Here is a 23437-nt window from a genome sequence, read left to right on the forward strand (position 1 = left end):
AAACATATAAAATTGTGAAGGGAATAGATAGGATAGATGCGGGCAGGTTGTTTACATTGGCGGGTGAAAGCAGAACTAGGGGGCATAGCCTCAAAATAAGGGGAAGTAGATTTAGGACTGAGTTTAGGAGGAACTTCTTCACCCAAAGGGTTGTGAATCTATGGAATTCCTTGCCCAGTGAAGCAGTTAAGGCTCCTTCATTAAATGTTTTTAAGATAAAGATAGATAGTTTTTTGAAGAATAAAGGGATTAAGGGTTATGGAGTTCGAGCTGGAAAGTGGAGCTGAGTCCAAAAAAGATCAGCCATGATCTCATTGAATGGTGGAGCAGGCTCGAGGGGCCAGATGGCCTACTCCTGCTCCTAGTTCTTATGTTCTTATTTGTGCAAAAGACAAGGTTGAAGCATTCCTAACAATCTTCAGCCAGAAATGTCGAGTGGATGATCCATCATTGTCTCCTCCGGAGGTCCCCAGCAGCACAGATGTCAGTCGTCAGTCAATACGATTCACTCCATGTCAAGAACCGGCTGAAGGCACAGGATACTGCAAAGGCTATGATCCCTGACATTATCCCGGCAATAGTACAGAAGATTTGTGTTCCAGAAGGTGCCACACCCCTAGCCAAGCTGTTCCAGTACAGCTACAACATTGGCATCTACCCGGCAATGTGGAAAATTGCCCAGGTGTGTCCTGTACATATGGAACAAGACATATCCAACCCAGCCAGTAACTAACCTATCAGTCTACTCTCCGCCATCAGCAAAGTGATGGAAGGAGTCATCAACAGTGCTATCAAGTGACACTCAGGCGGCACAGTGATGCAGTCATTAGCACTGCTGCCTATGGCGCTGAGGACCTGGGTTCCATCCCGGCCCCGGGTCACTGACTGTGTGGAGTTTGCACATTCTCCCCTTGTCTGCTTGGGTTTCACCTCCACAACCCAAAGACATGAAGGTTAGAACGGATTGGCCACACTAAATTGCCTATTAATTGGAAAAAATTAAATGGGTATTCTACATTTATTTTTTGAAAGTGACACTTACTCAGTAATAACCTGCTCACAGATGCTCAGTTTGGGTTCCGCCAGGGTCACTCAGCACCTGACCTCATTACAGCCTTGGTTCATAAGTGGACAAAAGAGCTGAATGCCAGAGATGAGGTGAGAGTGACTGCCCTTGACACTAAGGCAGCATTTGGCCGAGTATGGCATCAAGTAGCACCAGCTAAACTGGAGTCTATGGGAATCGGGGGGGAAACGCTCCGCTGGTTGGAGTTATACCTGGCACAAGGGAAGATTTCATAGAATTTACAGTGCAGAAGGAGGCCATTCGGCCCATCGGGTCTGCACCGGCTCTTGGAAAGAGCACCCTACCCAAGGTCAACACCTCCACCCCATCCCCATAACCCAGTAACCCCACCCAACACTAAGGGCAATTTTGGACACAAAGGGCAATTTAGCATGGCTAATCCATCTAACCTGCCCATCTTTGGACTGTGGGAGGAAACCGGAGCACCCAGAGGAAACCCATGCACTCATGGGGAGGATGTGCAGACTCCGCACAGACAGTGACCCAAGCCGGGATCAAACCTGGGACCCTGGAGCTGTGAAGCAATTGTGCTATCCACAATGCTACCGTGCTGCCCTTTTGATGTTTGGAGGTCAATCATCTCAGCTCCAGGACATCACTGCAAGAGATCCTCAGGGTAATGTCCTAGGCCCAACCATTTTCAGCTGCTTCACCAATGACCTCCTTTGCATCATAAGGTCAGAAATAGTGATGTGCAGTCATCTACATACAATGTTCATCAGCATCCATGACTGTTCAGATAATGAAGCAGTCCACATCCAAATGCAGCAAGACCTGGACTATATCCAGGTTTGGTCTGAAAATGGCAAGTTACATTCGTGCCACACAAATGCCAGGCAATGGCCATCTCCTACAAGAGAGGATCTAACCATCGCCCCCTGACATTCAATGGCATTACCATCATTGAATCCCCACAATCAACATCTTGGGGGTTACCATTGATCACAAACTGAACTGGACTAGCCATATTAATACTGGGGCTACAAGAGCAGTTCAAAGGCTCGGAATTCTACGGCGAGTAACCCAAAGCCAATCCACCATCTACAAGGCACAAGTCAGGAGTGTAATCAAATACTCTCCACTTTTCTGGATGAGTGCAGCTCCAACAACACTGAAGAAGTTCAACACCATCCAGGCCAAAGTAGCCTGCTTGATTGCTACTCCTTCCACAAACATTCATCTCCCCACCACCGATGAACAGTGGCAGCCGTGTGTACCATCTACAAGATGCACTGCAGGAACCCACCAAGATTCCTTCGGCAGCACCTTCCAAACCCATGACCACTACCATACAGAAGGACAAGAGCAGCAGATACCTGGGAACCCCACCAGCTGGAAGTTCCCCTCCAAGTCATTCACCACCATGGCTTGGAAATATATCGCCGTTCCTTCACTGTCGCAGGGTCAAAATCCTGGAACACCCTCTCTAACAGCGCTGTGGGTGTACCAATACTTCAGGGACTGCAGTGTTTTAAGAGGCAACTCAGCACCACCTTATGAAGGGCAACTAGGGATGGGTAATAAATGCTGGCCTAACTAGTGATGACCACATCCGGTAAATGAATTGAAACAAAGGTCAGCGTGCATAGGGCCTCAAGATGGTGAGGACTGAGTTTGACGTTGGGGTATGGGGTCAGGAGGACAGGGATATCTACTGGAATAATGATGGGCTCCAGCTTTAAAGAGGGCGGAAAGAGAATGATCAGAGGGAGGGAAACATGCACACAATACTCTTTCCGGACAATAGGAGGGACTTTGATGGTGTTGGAGGTGGTTGGAAATTGGTCTCATAATAAAAATAGAACAACACCATTTCAACAGCCTATGTAATGACACAGTTGAAAAATAACCTTGGGGGAGGGCTCTGAGGGCTTAGTTGAGGAGTTGAATACTACACTTGTGGACTGATTGAAGGGACAACTATGGCTTCACAGCGCCAGGGTCCCAGGTTCGATTCCGGCTTGGGTTACTGTCTGTGCGGAGTCTGCACATCCTCCCCGTGTGTGCGTGGGTTTCCTCCGGGTGCTCCGGCTTCCTCCCACAGTCCAAAGACATGCAGGTTAGGTGGATTGGCCATGCTAAAGTGCCCTTAGTGTCCAAAAAGGTTAGGAGGGGTTATTGGGTTACGGGATAGGGTGGAAGTGAGGGCTTAAGTGGGTCGGTGTGGACTCGATGGGCTGAATGACCTCCTTCCGCACTGTATGTTCTACGTCCTATGTTCTAAAACTCAAGTGCCAATTGTAGGATTTGGGCACCTTAATACATGGTATTCTTGTGAAGATGCATTAGGGTTTGGGCCAATAGTAGATTGGGAATGACTGATCATTTGTCCCTCTCGTTGAAGCATGCAAAGGTCAGAATCATCCAGCTATAAACACTTGACTGCCTTTGGCAGCCTTCAAGAGGCAGGACAAGCACTGCAAGCACCAGTGCACTAATGGTAATATGCCTGGAGCGTAGCAAGGTGCCTGGAGAAGGACAATCATCAATTACTGGTTCTTGTTTGACCCTCTGAAAACTGCTATTAATCCAGACTGTGGCATTTCTCCAAAGGCCATCTCTCATACTGAGTCCCCAGCACGAGATTGTTCTTTAGGACACTGTGATCTGTCACTGTCAATGATGGATGTTAGCCTGCAAGTCTGGTGACCTTTTGTGTGAACAGAGAGAACTTCAGCAGCTACACAAGACCCAGCCTTTGTCTGGAGCTTCCCAAGTTCACATCTAAAATTGCCCTGGCCTCTTGGAGTGAGGTAGCCCGGTCAATCTCAACACTGCATTTAAGCATTACTTAGGAACCATATGGATAATAAAGAACACACGGGGGGGGGATTCTCTCACCCCGGAGCCGGGCCGGGGAATCCGCCGGGGCGGCGCGAAGCACGGCACGCCGCCCCGATGCCGGTCCGCCGATTCACTGGAGAGCAGAGACTCAGCGCCATTGGTGCCAGCGTGGTCAGGACGGTGCCGGTTGGGAACTGCTCTACGCCCCCCCCTGGGCGATTCGCGGCCCGCGATGGGCTGAGCGGCCACGCAAAAAAAAGCCAGGTCCCGCTGGCGCCGTTCACACCTGCTCTTACCCGGCGGGACCTCGGCGATGCATTCGGGGGTGGCCTGGTAGGGGGGAAGGGGGGTCTGAACCTGGGGGGCCTCCGCTGTGGCCTGGCCCGTGATCGGGGCCTATCGATCGGCGGGCCGGCCTCTCGGGCTGGGGGCCTCTTTTGTTCCGCGCCGGCCCCTGTAGCTGTACGCCATGCTGCATCGGGGCCGGCGCGCAGAAGGGAGCCACTTCTCATGCGCGCATTGGTGCCGGTCCCACTGCGCATGCGTGCATTGGCGCCGGTCCCATTACTCATGCGCAGACCCGCAGCACCCATCTGACGCCGGTGGGTCGCTCCAGTGCCGTGCTGGTAGGGGTCAGAATTGCTGCTCCTGAGGCCATGTTTACATCAACACTTAGCCTCAGGATCAGAAAACCCACCCACAGTGTTTGTACTGGACCTTTGCTCTCATTCCAGTCGAGGCTTCCACCTTTTTATAAGATATACACGAGGAAACCTCGGTCAGTGATTACACTGTCAGGAACAGATAACCATGTCAATTGCCATTCTGAGAGCTAGCACAGGGATTCTGTCAAGTTATGCTAGCCAGACATTCAAGTGCAAACCAGCATCCTCACATATAATAGTCTGGTAGCATGAAGCTAGAGGCACAGGTATAACATTGCACAGTTGTGGCCTTCTATAAAACATATAGCTCTGCATAATACAGGTGGATAATGGGAAATATTGCTGGGGTAATTTTAGCTGTAAACACAGTCACACTGCAGGCCACCATGGGTAAGGTCCCAGACTATTATTTGAATTGTAACCCATATTCAAACCATACATATTACATGGAGGCCATTGAAAGCTGCACTGGGTTAGACTGATTTCAATGCAACGTTTGGGCACAATCTACCCGAATGGGGACAGAGCCCCGCAGTGCGAGAATAGTCAGGTTTTTCCCAGTGCTCGGAGCACCGTAAAACACACCACTATCTAATGCCCACCCGGGTAGATCAGGGGCCTCAACAAGGACCTTCCCAATGAGGCCGCACTTAGCCCTATTTTCTGCACTGAGGCGCTCCGCTCGCTGGAGCTCTCAGTGCAGCGCGAGATCGGGATTCCATTTCAAAATGGCGTCCCAATTTTTCCAAGCCCCAACATGACCCCCGAACCCCCCCCCCCCCCCCCCAAGCCCCAGCTCACTATAAGGGGGCCCCCAGGCCACCCCCCCACATCGGGCACCCCCCCGGCCCAATCACCACCGTGCAAAACATCAGCTTGGCCCCTTGTCAGTGCCAACCTGGCACCCTGGAAGTGCCCCTGCCAGCTGGCAGTACCACCTGGGCACTTTGGCAGTGCTTGGCTGGCACCCAGGGTGCCCAGGTGGCACCAGCAGTGCCAGGGTACCCCCTGCCCAGAAGGGCATGCACCTGGGAGCCTCCAATATCCTGGGAGACTCCCACAAGTGCAGTTCCATCTGGTTCCCGTTTGTGAAGCCAAGTACTGGACAGTGCTCACCTGAGGTGTCCAAGGCGATGGGGTTCGATTGGATGCCTTGGGTAGATCTCAGGAACGCATAATAGAGTGTGACTAGCTGTCTCTGTTCTGCAGATTTGCCAGAAAGTGATCCCACGCAGAATGGGCAGGATTCACATCACAACGTCTCGCGAGATCACGTTAGATCTTGCGCGGTGTTGTGAGCTGGTTAGATCCCAGAGTGGGGTCTCCCGGCATCTACAGGTTGTGTTGCAACACGCTGCTTTTCAGGTGCAACACGGCTGGTAGATCCTGCCCACAACATCCACAGTGAACAAACTTGAATTCAACAGCATCAGGATAATAAAAACCTTTCCAGACTCTCTTCTCATGAGGCCACAGGTTATGCTCCTCTGACACATGCTGAACATACGAATTCCCCAAATACCATGTTGATAGAGCAACTGGCTTTGTTCATGTCACTTCGGTGGACATAAAGGTGGTTTACTAAACTGAGATTGGATGAAACATCATCGAGCTAAGGCTCAAGATGTTAGACAAGTAAGGATGGGGGAGTCTGTTACACTTAGATGACTCAGAGCATTACATCAATAGAAGAGCCATCCACGAGAGGAGACTTTCAGAAAAGCAACATATATTTACAGATGTGCAAAGTAAATATAGTGAGTGAGCATCCGTGCCACGATTGTGCTCTTCCTGGTTCCCCCCAACATTTTCTTTCACTCCAATACTATCCGGAGTTTAGAAGAATTAAGTGATCTCATTAGATTCTGAAGGGGTTTGACAGGGTTGCCATAGAGCTTGTTTCCCATGGCTGGGAAATCTGGGGTGAGATGCACAGATGAGGAGAAATCTCTTCATTTGAAGGGTTGTCGATGTTTTGAATTCTCTGCGTCTGAGGATTTTGCACGCTCCATCGCTGGATACATTTAAGACTGAGATAGACAGAATTTTGTTCTCTCAGAAAACCACGGGACATGGGAAGCTGACAGGAAAGCGGAGCTGAGGCCAAGGAGCAGCCATGATCATAGTGAATGGTGGAGCAGACTCAAGGGGCTGTATGGTCTACTCCTGCAAGAACCTATCTATCCCGGTCTTAAAGACACTCAGTGACTTGGCCTCCACATCCTTCTGTGGCAATAAGTTCCACAGATTCACCACCCTCTGGCTGAAGAAATTCCTCCTCATCTCAGTTTTAAAGGATCGTCCCTTCAGTCTGAGGCTGTGCCCTCAAGTTTAGTCTCTCCTACTCGTGGAAACATCTTCTCCATGTCCACTCGATCTGGGCCCCTAAATTTCAATGAGATCCCCTCATCTTTCTGAACTCCATTGAGTACAGACCCAGAGTACGCAACAGCTCCTCATATGATAGTATGTTAGTATATCAAGTCTCCCTCTCTATTTTCTCAGTTGGCTTTCTTTAACAATTCCTCCAGTTTTCCTTTTCCAAATAGTTACCTGCTTCTCCTTTGTTTCCATCAGACAGGGAATGGAAGACACACCGCTTCAGGTACAAGTCACGCGTTCTTACAATTCTGGACAGGCAGAACTCAACTCGGAATACGTTCGTAGCAGGCGCACTGCAGAGATCATTACAGTCCTGGGTGCTCTCCCGTTGTCTTCTCCTCATTTCAGGACACAATCATCTCATTACTTAGGTTACTGATGCATTTTGTATCAAACAGCATATGTTGACCTAAGGCAGGTACGCATTCTCATTGACTTTGGCTACTCCTGCCTTCTGCGCTTGACTGAGTCTTCACCCTCATGAAATATTTGTGAGGTAGGAAGATCTACTTTTGAATCTATTCTTTCAAAGTCATTCAATGCAAATAAAAGCCAGTAATGTGATGCACGGTAGCACAGCCATCTGTGTCAGCTGGCACTCTGACAGGAATCATTCAAACGGTTACAGCTTGTGTGTTTAAAACAAAAATCTTCTATCAGCAGAACTCTCTTAGGATTATCATCTTTGATCAAAAAGAGTGAGAGAAACTGCAAATAAATTGCCATAAATAACTGGGAGTTACATCAGCTACAATTTCACGGAATGCCAAATGAATGGGACTCGATAGGTCACGACAGGAGCAGCAGGAAAGCACATTCTTCATAATTTATTAATTGATTTTCAGAGGTGTGGAAAGTTACGTTTCTATGATTGCAAAGGTTGCAGCAGCACCACCACCTCAACTGACTTCCACCTGACTAGCCAAATGTTCTGCTAATTATTCACATTATTATACGAACTTGGCATCTATTTTGCCAGACAACAATAATCTTAATATATTTACTAGATGGTTGTGTGCAGTATGTGCTGGCGCAAAGTAAAACACTTTGCTTGGTCTTTGATTTTGCCCCAGCTCAAAAGTGTGTGGAATAATTTGAGAGTGAAATTAGCCAGACAAGGTTCTTGCAAAGTTTCAAATTGTGCCAGGGGCCTGAGAATATTTTAAAACTATTTCATTACAAAATAACTATTGGTGAGGCAGTTCTTCAGGCCATCTTAACTCATCTATACAGGTTTATAAAATATACATTTGACCCCATCGTAATAGCAGCCTACACTTGCGTTACAGTTTTAATGTAAATATCCCCAAGGAGTTTCAGGTGTTTAAGTAAACAATGAAAGCCAAGTCAAGGAAGGGTGCTTTGTCAAAGAGATGGGTTCGGCAAGAGTCCAAAAGGAATCTGGGGGGTGGGGGTCGAGATGGGGAGGTAGTTCCAAAGTATGGGACCTAGGTAGCTGAAGGGCCAGGGATCAATGCCAGGGGAAAAACATAGAGATGCTTTAAGTAGAAAAGCCAAGTGTTCAGTTGGGGCTGGTGGGGGAGAGATACATGGAGGCACAGGCCTGGAGAATCTCACAATGGTAGGGAGCAGGAACTCCATCAAGAAGATAAACCCAAGGTCGTGAATTTTAAATCAGAGACATTATTGGACAGGGAAGTAATGCAGAACAGTAAAGGTGGTGTAATTGGTAAGCGGGACTTGATGTGGAATAGGATGTGGGTAAACCTTGGATGAGCTGAAGTTTACTGATGTGAGACTGACCAGGAAACAACATAAGAATATAAGGCATAGGCAATTCAGTCCCTTGAGCTTACTATTCAATACAATAATGGCTGATGTCATCTCGGCCTCAACTCCACTTTCCTGCACATTCTCTGTAACCCTTCAACCCATTACTAATACAAAATCTGTCTACCTCCTCCTTAAATTTACTCAACGTCCTGTCATCCACTGCACTCTGGGGTTTGGGGTAGTGAATTCAACAGATTCACAACTGTTTGAGAGAAGTAGGGCGCGATTCTCCGCACTCACGCCGGTTCGGAGAATAGGGGGCCGCGCAAATTTTCACGGCGACTCAGGTCCGACGCCCTCCCGCTATTCTCCGAACCCCGCACAAACTACACGTCGGGATTCCCGGCAAAGGCCTCGAACGCGCCCCCGACACAACCAGAATCGCTACTTATTGGCCCCCCGCTATTCTCCGGCCCGGATGGGCCGAAGTCCTGACATCATCACGCACTGTTTTCACGCCGGCCAACACACCTGCTTTTCAAGTTCGTCAACCAGTCGTGCTGGCTGACGACAGCTTCAAGGAGGTGAGCGCACCGCTCAGCGCACTGCTGGAGTCTGGCCACAACGGGGAAGGCATCCCGAGAACGGGAGGGGGTCCAGAGCGGGGGGGGGGGGGGAGTGGGGGAGACTGAGGGGGGAGTGGGGGGAGGAGAGAGGGGAGTGTGGGAGACTGAGGGGAGGAGTGTGGGAGATGGAGGGGGGAGTGGGGGAGACGGAGGGGGGGGGGGGAGATGGAGGGGGGAGTGTGGGAGACTGAGGGGGGGAGGGGGGAGACTGAGGGGGGGAGTGGGGGAGACGGAGGGGGGAGTGAGGGAGACTGAGGGGGAGTGAGGGAGACTGAGGGGGGAGTGAGGGAGACTGGGGGGGAGTGGGGGAGACGGAGGGGGAGTGTGGGAGACTGAGGGGGGAGGTGGTAGATGGAGGGGGGAGTGGGGGAGACAGAGGGGGGGGGGAGATGGAGGGGGGAGGGGGGAGACTGAGGGGTGGAGTGTGGGAGATGGAAGGGGAGTGGGGGAGACTGGGGGGGGGGAGTGTGGGAGATGGAGGGGGAGTGTGGGAGACGGAGGGGGGAGTGGGAGTGGGGGGGGTAGGGAGAGAGTGAGCGAGTGACCCGTCCAACCCCGGTTACAAAATGTCTGCCACCATGCCATGGCGTGCCGGTCACGAGTACACGGCCGCTGGTTGCCCTGTGGCTTACGGACACAGGCCATTGACGCACCGGTGAAGAGGACGTAGTTAACTGCCCGTTGGATGCAGAAACTGACCAGGGGTTAGGCTGCCCGCGTGTCAGCAGCGCGACCAGGCCACCGGGACACACAGGTATCCCGTGGTAGGCAGCTGCCGAGGTGTCGACTAACCTCCGTCTAACATGTCCCGCTTCTCTGCCCCCCACCACCCTTCTGTAGGTTAGCACAATGTCTGTGAACAGAACGGCTATGTTCTGCGCAGTGGTTGGGGCCGCTGCACTGCATTTGGAGATGCAGCAGCATCCACAGCCACAACCCGCAGTGGATGCAGGGCCAGCTGCAGCAGCAGAGGGAAGGGCCGAGGAGTTGCCAGTTGTCGAGCAGCATGGGGGGGAGGGGGAGGAGGAGAGAGTGAGGGTGCAGCCACGGCACCAGAGGCGACGACCAAGGCCGAGAGTGTACCGTGTCCGGGTCTCTTTCCTAACAATGACGGACATCACCTGCAGGAGGAGACTCCGGCTGCGTAGGCGGACAGTGATACATATCTGAGACCTCGTGGCGCACCTCGCCCCACGTGGAACGGGGGGAGGACACGCGATCCCGGTTGCCATCAAGGTGACGGTCGCTCTTAACTTCTATGCGACCGGCTCCTTCCAGTCTCCGAGCGGGGGCTTCTCCGGGATCTCCCAGTCATCGGTGCACAGGTGTATCCGGGCTGTGACCGACGCCCTCTATGCCATCGCGGACCGCTACATCACCTTTCCCGAGGACCGAGCAACTCAAGACTCCCGAGCTTGTGGATTTGCCAGCATGGCCGGTATACCGATGGTGCAGGGGGCAATCGATTGTGTTCACGTCCCCATGCGCCCGCCTGCAGGGGACAGGGAGGTGTTCACAAACAGAAGGGGGACATACTCCATGAATATCCAGGTGGTATGCGACCCCCACATGAGGATCATGAACGTCTGTGCAAGGTTCCCAGGGAGTGTGCATGACTCCTACATACTGGCGCAGTCGTACATCCTTGCGATGTTTGAGGGGCGTCCCCCCCCCGGCTGAGGGGCTGGTTGCTAGGCGTCAGGGGTTATCCGCTGAGGTCTTGTCTGATGACGCCTATACGGAGGCCTCAGACCAATGCGGAAACACGATACAACGAGGCCCATGCAGCAACCAGGGGTGTGGTGGAGCGTTACCTTGGCCTCCTGAAGATGAGATTCAGGTGCCTGGACCGCTCCGGAGAGGCCCTGCAGTACCAGCCCGACAGGGTCGCTCGCATTGTTGTGGTCTGCTGTGCGCTGCACAACATCGCGATGCAGAGGGGAGATGACCTGCTGCAGGAGGTGGAGGGAGAAGCCAGTGGCAGTGGTGCCAGCACAGAGGAGGAGGAGGAGGAGGAGGAGGAGGAGGAGGAGGAGGAGGAGGAGGAGGAGGAGGAGGAGGAGGAGGAAGAGGAGAGGGAGGAGGAGGAGGCTGGCGGAGTGGCGGGCGCAGCACGCAGACACGACCCAGGTGCTGGTGATGTCCAGGAGGCGGCACGACGGACCCGGCGAGGACGGCGGGCACGCGACGCCTTGGTGCAGCACGGTTCACGCATCGCATGTGACGTCCCCGCTGAACACCAAACCACCACCTGCATCGCTAGTCGTGCAGAGGGTCAAAACACAACTGCCACCACCACAGCCCCCCCCCCTCCCCCCTCTCAGTGTACACTGCTCCACTTAGACATCACCCTTACCACTGGGTCCAGACGGTATGGTACAACATCGATGGCTGTGTCAGCGGGTGTGATCAGTGCCATGTGGAATGATGACAGCCCGCTCTGCGAAGAGCTGTGAGCTCAGAATCGTTAGAGAGAGTCTGACCCATGGCAATAGCTGAACCATCCACCTTGGTGGCCGCTGAGATCGTCACGGACACTCTATCACGTGCCCACGTGGGCTAGCTGTGGGAGGGGGCGGGGGGGTGGGGGAAGGGACTGCACACCCAGTACCGAAGTTTCACCGCTCGTCAACCCCAGCGACACTCGGTCACCATCACGAATCCTGTGGCTGTGGAACAATCACACGGTATTACAAGTAAGGTGGAACAGTGCGTTTAATGTGAACAAACATTTACAGGTGCCCTAGCCCCTACAACTAAACTGTGCCCTTCACCCGTGCCAACTTACTCAGTGTCTATCTTTGTTGCCTTACGTCTAAGTGATTCCCCAGATGATACAGCAGGTGTGGAGGAGGACTGCTGCGAATCGCCCCCTTCGACTAGTTTCTCCTTCGTCAAGAGTTTCCTGGGGCAACCCGGCCTTGATGGGCCAGGCTGCTCTGCGGGCGTCTCGGGTGACGTTGTGCCACCCTGCTCTGCCTGCTGCCCACCCAATGCACCAGGGATGGGATGGGGGGAGGCCGAGAATTCCGGGACGTCCCGTGATGGAGTTAATGGGACGGGCCCCGAAACCTCCTCCTCCCTCGGGGAGCCCGGTGGCCCCCGGGCCTCACTTTGGGACAGAGGTGCGAGCGGGGAGGTGCCCCGTCGCACCACCGACACCTGGCGCTGCCAGTCCTGGAGGCCTGCAACGGTATCCACAGGATCCGAAGGTTTGCAGAGACAGAGTCCAGGGGTTAGACATTCCCGCCAGGGACTGTGCGACCTCAATCTGTGTGTGCACGACGCCATCCAGCACGTGTGTCAGGCGGTTGATGCTCTCCGCGACTGACTGCTGCGACTGGGCCATGACCTGCTGAGACTCGGCCAAGGCCCGCAGCGCGCCGGCAATGTCGTTTTGTCTCTGGCGCATTGCTGCCTGTGAGAGGGCAACCCTGTCCAGGGCCGAGGATGACGCCTGCACGTGAAGCCCAACGTCTTGCATAACCTGACCCATGGCCGAAACCGTTTCACCCATTGCCTCCACGCGGATGCCACCCGTGCGGTGTCGGCCTGGGTTTCTGCCATGAGCGGCACTACTCCCTGCTCGTGGACGCGGGTTCGACTCTTCTAACAGCGTCTGCAGAGTCTGGAAGACAGCCCTCATCCCGTCATTGTGTCCCTGGGTTTCTTGATGCATCGGTTGTGCGGGTGGGTTGAGAAAGTCCAGGAACTCTGAAAACGTCTGGGAGCCAGCTGCATGCTGGGCCTGGCCTCCGCCAGTCCGGGCCCTCGGCTGCTCCGACCTCCACCTGCTGTACCTGCTCAGCTGTGATGTGCAACTCAGACTGTGACCCAGGAGCCTCATCACTAAATAGGCCAGCCGGGGTGAGTGTCTCTGGGATGGTGGATGGTGTGGGAGAAAGCTGTGCTGCAATCTCGAGGTCATCTTGGGTGGACGCCTCCTCGATTTCATCGGCCCACTGAGAGGCCGCAGGGCGTTCGCAGGCCATTTCTTTATCTAGCGGTGTCGCTGCCCTCTGGGCGTCCTGCCTCCACAGATTCTGTTGGGGAGGATGGGACTCCCCGCTGATCAGGCACCCTCTGTCGTGCGGCCCCGGGTGAGGTGGGGGCAGATGCCTGTGTCCGTCTGGAGCCAGACGGCCCTGGTCGTTCGGCATCACGTCCTAGGGAAGAGAATGAAACGGGTTATTTAGAAACGCTCGGCCGGGCGCTGGACGGTCCAGTGGGCAGAGTGTGAAGGGACAGAGGATGGGGGAGGTATCCCAGTGGGCAGGGTGTGTGATGGGACAGAGGATGGGGGAGGTATCCCAGTGGGCAGGGTGTGTGAAGGGACAGAGGATGGGGGAGGGGGGGGTGTTTTTCATGCAGGGTTGTCTCACTTGTTGCAGCTCCGCCAACCTCGCATTGCGCGATCTCCCGAGCAGCAGATCCGCCAACAAGGTCCAGAGCCCTCTGCTCAAAAGTGGTGAGGGGCCGCAGAATGGGCGAACCCCCTCCCGTCTTGTTCCGCTCACGGGCGTTGTGAGCGGTCTTGTCCTGTTGGGGGAGGGGGCATAGGTAGATTATTACAATACGGCAGGTATCAGCAGTCCGTTCAGATACTGGTACAGTTTGGGGGTCAAGTTGTAATAAGACGATTGCATCTCTCCACGGGGGCCAGAGCGCTGGGTCTGTGACAACTTTGTGAACCACCCTCAACTCACTCTGCCACAATCCCCCTCCACCCCCCGTGCCAGGGGGGGAGGTGGGTGATTAAGTAAAGGGGGGGGGGAATGGTTGTGACACGGGGGCAACCTCTTGGCACTTACCCTGGCAGCCCTGGTGAGGTCGTGCATCTTCTTCCGACACTGGTCAGCTGAACGAGGGGTCTGCCCCACAGCACTGACGGCAGCAGCAACCTCACGCCAGGCCTGGCGCACCGCGCTGGCAGGGTGGCGATGCCCTCTACATGGGCAGATGATGCCCCTCCTCTGCTCGATGGAATCGAGCAGCATCTCCACATCAGCCTCCACAAATCGCGGGGCTGCTCTTCTCAGCTCCGACATCTTGGCCTACAGTTTCTGTGCTCGCCCGCGCCTTTTTACGGCGTCGGGCGGCATCACGTGGGCGTGTTCGTTGCGTCGCTGCGTTCCAGCGTCATCGCGCACGTGATTGACGCAGCCCTGTTCCTAGCCCATTTCCCGGAAGGGAATACCTCGGGAAATGGGTCGTGTCGGGCCGTCGCAAAACTCGCCCGTTTTCACGGCCAACTTCGCGATTTTCCGCGGATGCGGAGAATTGCGCCTGTAATTTCTCCTCATCTCTGGTTTAAATCTACTACCCCTTACCTATGACCTCTGGTTCTAAATTGCCCCACAAGAGGAAGCATCCACTCGACACCTACTTTTTCAATACCTTTCATCATATTATTTACCTCAATTAAGTCTCCTCTCATTCTTCGAAACTCGAGAGAATATAAGCCTAAACTGCTCAATCTCTCTTCATAAGAAAAACCCCTCATCTCTGGAATCAGTCCAGTGAACCACCTCTGCCTCCAATGTACTACATCCCTCCTCAAATAGGTGGCCAAAACTGTACACAGTTGTCCAGTTGTGGTCTCACCAATGCCTTGTACAGTTGCAGCAATGCTTTCTTACTTTTATACTCTATCCCTTTAGCTATAAAGACTAAAATTCGATTTGCACTCCTGATTACATGCTGTACCTGCATACCAGTTTCCTGCGATTCATACACAAGGACACCCAGATCCCTCTGCACTCAAACACTCTGAAGTTTCTCTTCATTTAGATAATAAGTTGCCTTTCCATTTTTCCAGCCAAAATGGATGACCTCACACATAGCTACGTTAAATTCCATCTGCCACATTTTGGCCTACTCACCTAACCTATCTATATCTATTTGTAAATTTCTTATTTCCTCATTGCAACTTACTATCCCAAGTATTTTTATGTCATCTGCAAAGTTGGTTAACGTACCTTCTATCCCTGCATCCAAGTCATGAATATAGATTGTAAATAGCTGGGGGCCCATGACTGAACCCTACGGCACCCCACTAGTTACATCTTGCCAACCAGAAAATACCCATTTATCCCAACTCTTCCTTCTGTCGGTTATCCAGTCTTCTATCCAAGTTAACAAATTACCCCTAATCCCATGAAACCCACCCGCAGGTCACGACCCGCACTTTGAAAAACCCTCATCTACAGGATCCCCATTATCCACTTGGCTTGTTACATCTTCGAAGAATTCTAGCAAATCAGTCAAACACGATTTACACTTCATAAAACCATGCTGACTCTGACTCTAACTTTCCAAATGTCCTGTTATCATTTCCTTAATAATGGATTCTAGCATTCCCAATAACAGATGTTAAACTAATTGGTCTATACTTTCCTACTTTCAGCCTCCCTCCTTTATTGAATAAGGGTGTTGTATTGGAATAGTGAAGTAGTCAAGTCTGGAAGTCAAAACACGGATGAGAGCTTCAGCAGCAAGTGGCTTGAGGTAGTGGTGAAGGCCAGTGATGTTACAGAGGTGGTAATTGTAGCCATCTAAGATGGCCACCTGCAAAGGACCATGGGAATTATGGCCAACCCAGGACTCAGACAGATACACAGCCTATGTGTATCTAAAACAGAAGCAACCAGGCCTGACCGAAATCCCCGCCCGTTTACATTTCAATGGCCCATTTTCCCAGGACAATAGAACTCCATTCAAGCAACCTGTACAGCCACAGACTGATCAGCGCCATTCCCTTGCTCAGAAAGCACAACTGCCAAGGTCAATGACGGCTAAGGACCCGCCCAGCTACCAAGGCACCCGCCCCTTTATTGGCCGAAATCGAAGAGAGTGATCAGAGCCCTGTCAAACTATTGGGCCCAAGGTTAAGGACCGCCCCAAAGAGTGCAAAATCCCAGGGGGTTAAAAGAGAGCGCTGCCATGTGTTCTGTTTCTCTTGGATACGGCCTGTGCCTACCCAATTGGAGCAGGAACAGCCAGCTAATTTCAAGACCAATGATTGCTACCTGACGGATGAGCCCAGCAGAGACTGAACCACTTCCTTCCAACCAGCCAAGTGAAATCCAGATAAAGGCCTTTAAGCATTTGCAAAGTGCCGGTCGCCCTGAAGTTAAGTATAGGTTATTGTAGCTGATAGGTGTAGTTTAATTCGTAGTAGATATTGTGTTTACATGTTGCGATAACTCTTGTGTACATAAATAAACCATATTTTGAACTAATTAACTGGTTGTGTGGTCATTTGATCAATATAAGGGAAAGGCTTGTGGTTCACCGAGATAAATAAATAGAGCAACATAATATTGAATCTTGGTGATGGAGAGGATATGAAATTGGAAACCCAATTTAGAGTACCAAGGTTACAAATGGATGGTTATGCTTGAGACAGTGTCCAGTGAATGGAATGGAATCATAATCGATGGTACAAAGTTTGTGGCCAGGACTGAAGATGGTGGCTATAGTCTTATCAACATTTCACCAGAAGAAATTGCAGCACATCCAAGCCAACATGGCAAGCAAGCAGTCGAACAATATTGGGATCAACAGAGGTGGTGGAGAGGAAAAGCACCATGATAAGCATGAATTTGATATTTTGTCTTCACTAACTTTATCTGACATGGTAAGAAGTCTTACAACACCAGGTTAAAGTCCAACAGGTTTGTTTCAAATCATTAGCTTTCGGAGCACTGCTCCTTCCTCAGGTGAATGAAGAGGTGGGTTGCAGAAACATATATATAGACAAAGTCAAAGATGCAATACGATACTTTGAATGCAAGTCTTTGCGGGTAATTATGTCTACAGGTCCAGATGGAGCAACTGGAGAGAGGGATAATCATAGGTTAAAGAGGTGTGAATTGTCTCAAGCCAGGACAGTTGGTAGGAGTTTGCAAGCCCAAGCCAGATGGTGGGGGTGAATGTAATGCGACATGAGTCCAAGGTCCCGGTTGAGTCCGTACTCATGTGTGCGGAACTTGGCTACAAGTTTCTGCTTGGCGATGCTGCATTGTCTCGCGTCCTGAAGGCCGCCTTGGAGAACGTTTACCCGAAGATCAGAGGTTGAATGCCCTTGACTGCTGAAGTGTTCCCCGATTGGAAGGGAACATTCCTGCCTGCCAATTTGTGCGCGATGTCCATTCATCCGTTGTCACAGCGTCTGCATGGTCTCGCCAATGTACCACGCTTCGGGACATCCTTTCCTGCAATGTATGAGGTAGCTCATCCCCAATTGTCCTTCAACTGAACACTTCAGAGGACAGTTAAGATCAACCACATTGCTGTGGGTTTGGAGTCATATGTAAGCCAGTTCAGGTAAGGATGGCAGCATTTCTTCCCTAAAGGACATTAGTGAACTAACAATGATAGTTTCATGGTTATCAGTACTGAAACTAGCTTTATGTTAATCTTTATTTTTAATGTTATCATTCTTACCAAGAGGACATTACTATGGGATAGTTAATTAATCCAGTCTTGTTACACATTACCAGTTTTAAAACAACAGGTTCCCTGCAATATTTTTCTAATTTGTTAAGAGAGCTTACTGCCGCCCATCAGTTATAACATATACTGTAAACTTTAAAATGGATTATGGTTAGAATGTAGAATTCTGAAGATATGCTGGAGACAATAATAGATAGCTTAACATTCTAGGGTTTGTTCACATCAACTGTTGATGTGATAGCTCAGTTCAGTTGATCTCTTCCGGGGACATTATCATCGGCCGGTGAATCCTGCCCTTGGGTGGATGAGTTGTCGGTTTTGATTAAAAACCGGATCAGGCTGAAGACAGAAGACCGCAGAGAGAAAAGGGCTGGTTCCTGGGCTAAAGACCACATGGGGTTTTGTTTGAATCAAATAGGATGACCACTGATATATTTCAATGTGCATTATCTTGTACAAATTGTATGGATTGAAGTAAGTGAATTCCATTATAACTGTTCCTCTATATGTTCTTATATTGTGATTCGTGAACCCCATATCACTGTGGTTGTTTAATCTTCCTTTGTCGAGATCAGAACTCATCTAGCATAGAAAAACCTGGATGTTCAGTGCGGGTCACAAGGGTGTGTAATTGTTACATCACTACATTGAACTATTCTCTGAAGAGATATAGGGTAATGTGTGACAATTCCCATGACTGAGAGTGCTAAATGCCACTGAGCCTCAGAAACAATACACAACAGACCAAAATCCATGGTGGTTGACTTGTGTGAATAAAACACAGTTGAAAACAGAATGTTTCTGTGTTGCAAATTCTAAAATTCTACGAATCACCGGGGGCACAAAATCTGGCTCCAAAATAAGAGTCTGCAACAAGTGTGTACACTCTGGTGCAAGCCACGCAGAACACCATATTGCTGGGGGCATAGGGCATATACAGGGAGCATTTGTTGGAAGTACATAGAGTAGGCTGTTCATGAAGGCCTTGCCTTCTCAACCTTGTCTGTTGTCTGAGGTGTGGTGATCCTCAGGTTAAATCACCACCAGTCAGCTCTCCCCCTCAAAGGGGAAAGCAGCCTATGGTCATATGGGACTATGGCAACTTTACCTTACCTCATGATGTCAACCAGCATGTAATGCTGAATTGATGCCAAACAGACAGAGCGGTCACCAACATGGAGGTCGGTGCATGCTGCAGAGGTGAGGATCCACCGGGACCATCCAGAGGACCTGTCAAATATGGGTTGTTAGTGCCATTCAGACTGACCCATCCCTCCCTGACCACATCTTCATTATCCTGCAGGACCTCTGGCTGATGGTGCTGGCCCATCCGGGGTAGTTCCCAGCCCTGCCTCCCATGATGCAACTATAGATGTGTCACAGCTGTCATCCCTGTCCTCCACCAGCGCAAGGACGCGAACCGTGGTGGGAAACGGTAGTGGTCAGGCCTCTGGGGCACATTCTGATGAGCACCTCACAGTTGTAGATGCACATCAGATGGAGGCAGAAATACCCAGGCAAGGCAGCAGTCCCAGGTCTGCTGGATCCCACAACACAGCTGGGTCCCAGTCAGATGCTGAGCCTCTGAAACATGTTTACTTGCAGTTGATGTAGACGTTAGGGTTTTTAAAGTATTTTTATTCAACAAATTTTCAACATTTTTACAATACAAAATAATCCCACAAACACACCCCAGCCCACCCGCCTATGAGCAATCAGCGAGGCAACGGCTAAAACATCTGCCCCCGCTCCCACCTGCAGCTCCAGCCGATCTAACACCCCAAATATGGCTTCTAGGAGACCGGGCTCTATGTCCACATGTAGAACCCCAAGATGGTGCTGAATACCATCCTCCAAAACCTTTCCAGCTTCCGACAGGACCAAATCATATGCACTTGATTCGCAGGGCCCCTTCCACATCAGTCACAGACATCCTCCACCCTTTCGAACAGTTGGATCATCCTAGCCTTTGTGAGGTGCGCCCGATACACTACCTTCAGCTGTATCAGTCCCAGCCTCGTGCACAAAGTCGAGGCATTTACTCACCACAGCACCTAACACTACAGACCCTCCGCAAACACCATCCCCAGCTCTTCCTCCCACTTCACCTTAACTCCTTCCATGATCACCACATCCTCCTCCAAAATCCTCCTGTAAATTGCCGAGACAAACCCCTCTCCAAAACCTCCTGCAACAGCACTGCCTCCAACAATGAGGCACTATCGGAAACGTTGAGAAGACCTTCCTCGCAAAGTCCCGTACCTGCATATACCTAAAACTTTTTCCCCGCACTAGTCCAAACTTTTCACCCAATTCCTCCAAACTTGCAAATCGCCCTCCCAGAAGAAAATCCTTCACTTCCTTAATCCCCCTCTCTTCCCATCCCTGAACCCTTGCATCTATCCTCCCGGCTCGAACTCATGATTCCCTTTAATCTAGGCCCACTCTCCTGCCTTATCCCCTAGCTCTGCAAATTGATCTTGGCCAATCCACATAGCCTGCATATCTTTGGATACTAAGGGGCAATTTAGCATGGCCAATCCACCTAACCTGCACATCTTTGGATATATCTCATGCTATAATGTTCTCCGTAAACACACAGGGCACGATTCTCCGACCCCCACGCTGGGTGGGAGAATCGCCGGAGCGCCGAGCGAATCACGCCACGCCGCCCTGGCACCCCCACGCGATTCTCCCACCCCCCCCAAAATGGCATGTCGCATTTTGCGACAGGCCGCTCGGAGAATCGCCGCTCCGGTCGAGCAGCGATTCTCCGGCCCGGATGGGCCGAGCGGCCTGCCGAACCCGACCGGTTCACGCCAGCGCCAACCACACCTGGTCGCTGCCGGCGTGAACAGCGCGCGACCACTGTGTGTGGGGCCTGTGGAGGGGCGGAGGGAGGATCGAGCACCAGGGGCGTGCTCAGGAGGGGTCTGGCCCGTGATCGGTGCCCACCGATCGTCGGGCCGGCGTCTCTAAAAGACGCACTTTTTTCCCTCCGCCGCCCTGCAAGATCAATCCTCCATGTCTTGCGGGGCAGCGGAGGGGAAGACGGCAACCGCGCATGCGCGGGTTGGCGCCGGCCAACCTGCGCATGCGCGGGTGATGTCATTTAGGCGCCGCCGGCTGCGTCATTCAGGCTGTGCCGCTTTGACGCAAGCGTCAAGGCCCGGCGCACGAGATTGACGCGCCGCCGCTCCTAGCCCCCGGGGGGGGGAGAATAGGGGGCGAGGAGCGGCCTCCCGTTGGGAGAATTTCGCCCACAGTTCCTTCAAACTCACAGGCTGACTGTGGCCAGACACACTCCATTCTGAAATCATCAGGGGCTGGTTTAGCACCGTGTGCTAAACAGCTGGCTTGTAATGCAGAACAATGCCAGCAGCGCGGGTTCAATTCCCGTACTGGCCTCCCCGAACAGGCGCCGAATGTGGTGACTAGGGGCTTTTCACAGTAACTTCATTGAAGCCTACTTGTGACACTAAGCTATTATTAAGTGGCAGGCGCATCCAAGTAAACTTCTGTGGATTGCTCCTCAAGTTCCCCCAGATGATTGCAACACGAGTGTTTCCAAACTCCACTGTCAAAAAAAAGTGCTTTAAAATCTGCTTTCAAACAATGTTTTCCCTCACTTGTTTTCATCAAGGATCCACCTCCAGGTTTTCCAATTATCCTTTCAAGCAAGGCTTTCCTCTCAGGTGTTTTAGCAAGGATCTACTTCTAATTTTTCTAAATCTCCTTTCTGCATTCCTTTGTCTTGAATTACCACATGCATCCCCAAACGGAATGTGATTGTTTCAAATTCTGGAAATAAGGACACCAAAACTTACGTTACCTTTAGATCTGAGTCTCTGACTTGTTGCTAGCCCAGTTCACCCAGTTGTTTGATTTTTTAGTTCTGTCTTTAACTTCATCTTTTTCTTTGACTCCAAACATGCGGGAGCATCTCTTTTCATTCCATAACTAACTGTTCTTTAGTTTCTGATGTTCTTTTTGGGAAGTCTGTCTTTCTGCAGCTCCCTTGTCCTACTTCTGCTTCTGGCAGAGCTGATAGAACTGTTCTCTCTCTAGCTTCCTAGTTGCATCTACTACAAATTCAGATAAGAAACAATCACAAGGACTTCCGGTTGCGGCTATGCGAAGCAAAGTCGCACATTCGGCAGCTCCCGCTAGAAACGGACTTTTGGGCTCTTATTAGGGCCCCCAGCGGTACTTTTCGAGGATTCCCAGTGCGGGAAGGGGACAGCATTATTTCCCCGGCACTGTATGGATTGGACCAGCAGTGGAGCGGTGGAAAAAGTAGAGTTGGAGCAGAGAAAGGTGCTAGGGAGGAAGACTAAGATGGTGGCGAGTGGAGACCAGGCAGCGTGGGAGCAGTGGTCACAGGAGCAGCAGGAGTTTCTCCAGCGCTGCTTCACGGAGCTGAAGTCAGAGCTGCTAGAGCCGATGAAGGCGTCAATGATAAGTTGCTTGAGACCCAAACGGCCCAAGGGGCGGCGATCCGGGAGGTCCGACAGAAGGTCTCGGCGAATGAAGACGAGATCTTGGGCCTGGTGGTGAAGGTGGAGACGCACGAGGCGCTCCATAAGAAATGGCAGGCGAAGCTCAAAGACTTGAAGAACCGGTCGAGAAAAAAGAATCTGCGGATTCTGGGTCTCCTGGAGGGGCTGGAAGGATCGGATGTGAGTGCCTACGTGGTCACCATGCTGAATACATTGATGGGCACCGGGGCCTTCCAGGGGCCCCTGAAGCTGGAGGGGGCCCTGGAGCTGGAGGGGGCCCATCGAGTGCTGGCGAGGAGGCCCAAGCCCAGTGAGCCGCCGCGGGCGGTGCTGGTGCGGTTCCATCGGTTTGCGGACAGAGAATGTGTGTTAAGGTGGGCCAAGAAGGAGCGGAGCAGCAGGTGGGAGAACACAGAGATCCGGATTTATCAGGACTGGAGTGCGGAGGTGGCTAAGAAGGGGGCCGGGTACAACTGGGCTAAGGCGGAGCTGCACTGGAGTTTGGCACGTTGCAGCTGGTGCGACTGTGGGTCACCTACAGAGACCGTCACTATTATTTTGAGACGCCAGAGGAGGCGTGGACCTTTATTCAAACCGGGTTGCTGCTGGAATGGCCAAGGGGGAGCTGGAGTCTGTAGAGGAGGTTGGGGCAGTGTTCTGACGCTGGGAGAAACGGGAAGTGTGGGGGGCGCGGGCATGTGGTTGGCCTAGGAAGGGTTATGGCTAGTCGACCGGGGAGAGGGGCGGGCAGCCCCCTGATCCGGCTGATAACTTGGAACGTAAGAGGCCTGAACGGGCCCGTGTGTTCGCGCACCTCAAGGGGCTGAAGGCAGATGTGGTCACGCTTCAGGAAACGTATTTACGTGTGGCAGATCAGGTAAGGCTAAGAAAGGGGTGGGTAGGGCAGGTGTTCCATTCGGGGCTGGATGCAAAAAATCGGGGGGGGTGGCGATTTTGGTGGGGAAGCGGGTGTCGTTTGAGGCGTTGAGCATCGTGGCAGACAATGGAGGTAGTTATGTGATGGTGAGTGGTAAGCTGCAGGGGGTGCGGGTGGTTTTGGTAAATGTATATGCCCCGAATTGGGACAACGCGGGGTTTATGCGGCGCATGTTGGTCCGGATCCCGGACTTAGAGACAGGGGGCTTGATAATGGGGGGGGGGGGGGGGGGGCTTCAACACGGTGCTGGATCTGGCATTAAATTG

At 51.9% G+C, this 23437-nt stretch overlaps 2 protein-coding genes across 2 annotated transcripts in view; one reads left to right on the forward strand and one right to left on the reverse strand.

Annotated features, from left to right (window-relative positions):
- Positions 1 to 23437, reverse strand: part of LOC119971355 (dynein heavy chain 5, axonemal-like) — a 461705-nt gene that overhangs the window by 420889 nt on the left and 17379 nt on the right. The window lies entirely within an intron of this gene.
- Positions 18009 to 23437, forward strand: part of LOC119971354 (inactive serine/threonine-protein kinase VRK3-like) — an 82364-nt gene continuing 76935 nt past the window's right edge. The window contains exon 1 of the mRNA XM_038806773.1: positions 18009 to 18209. Within this exon, the coding sequence (XP_038662701.1) occupies positions 18175 to 18209 (35 nt within the window). The 5' untranslated portion in view covers positions 18009 to 18174. The remainder of the gene's footprint in view (positions 18210 to 23437) is intronic.

Source organism: Scyliorhinus canicula, chromosome 9 (assembly GCF_902713615.1).
Source record: "Scyliorhinus canicula chromosome 9, sScyCan1.1, whole genome shotgun sequence".
In the NCBI taxonomy this organism is placed as follows: domain Eukaryota; kingdom Metazoa; phylum Chordata; class Chondrichthyes; order Carcharhiniformes; family Scyliorhinidae; genus Scyliorhinus; species Scyliorhinus canicula.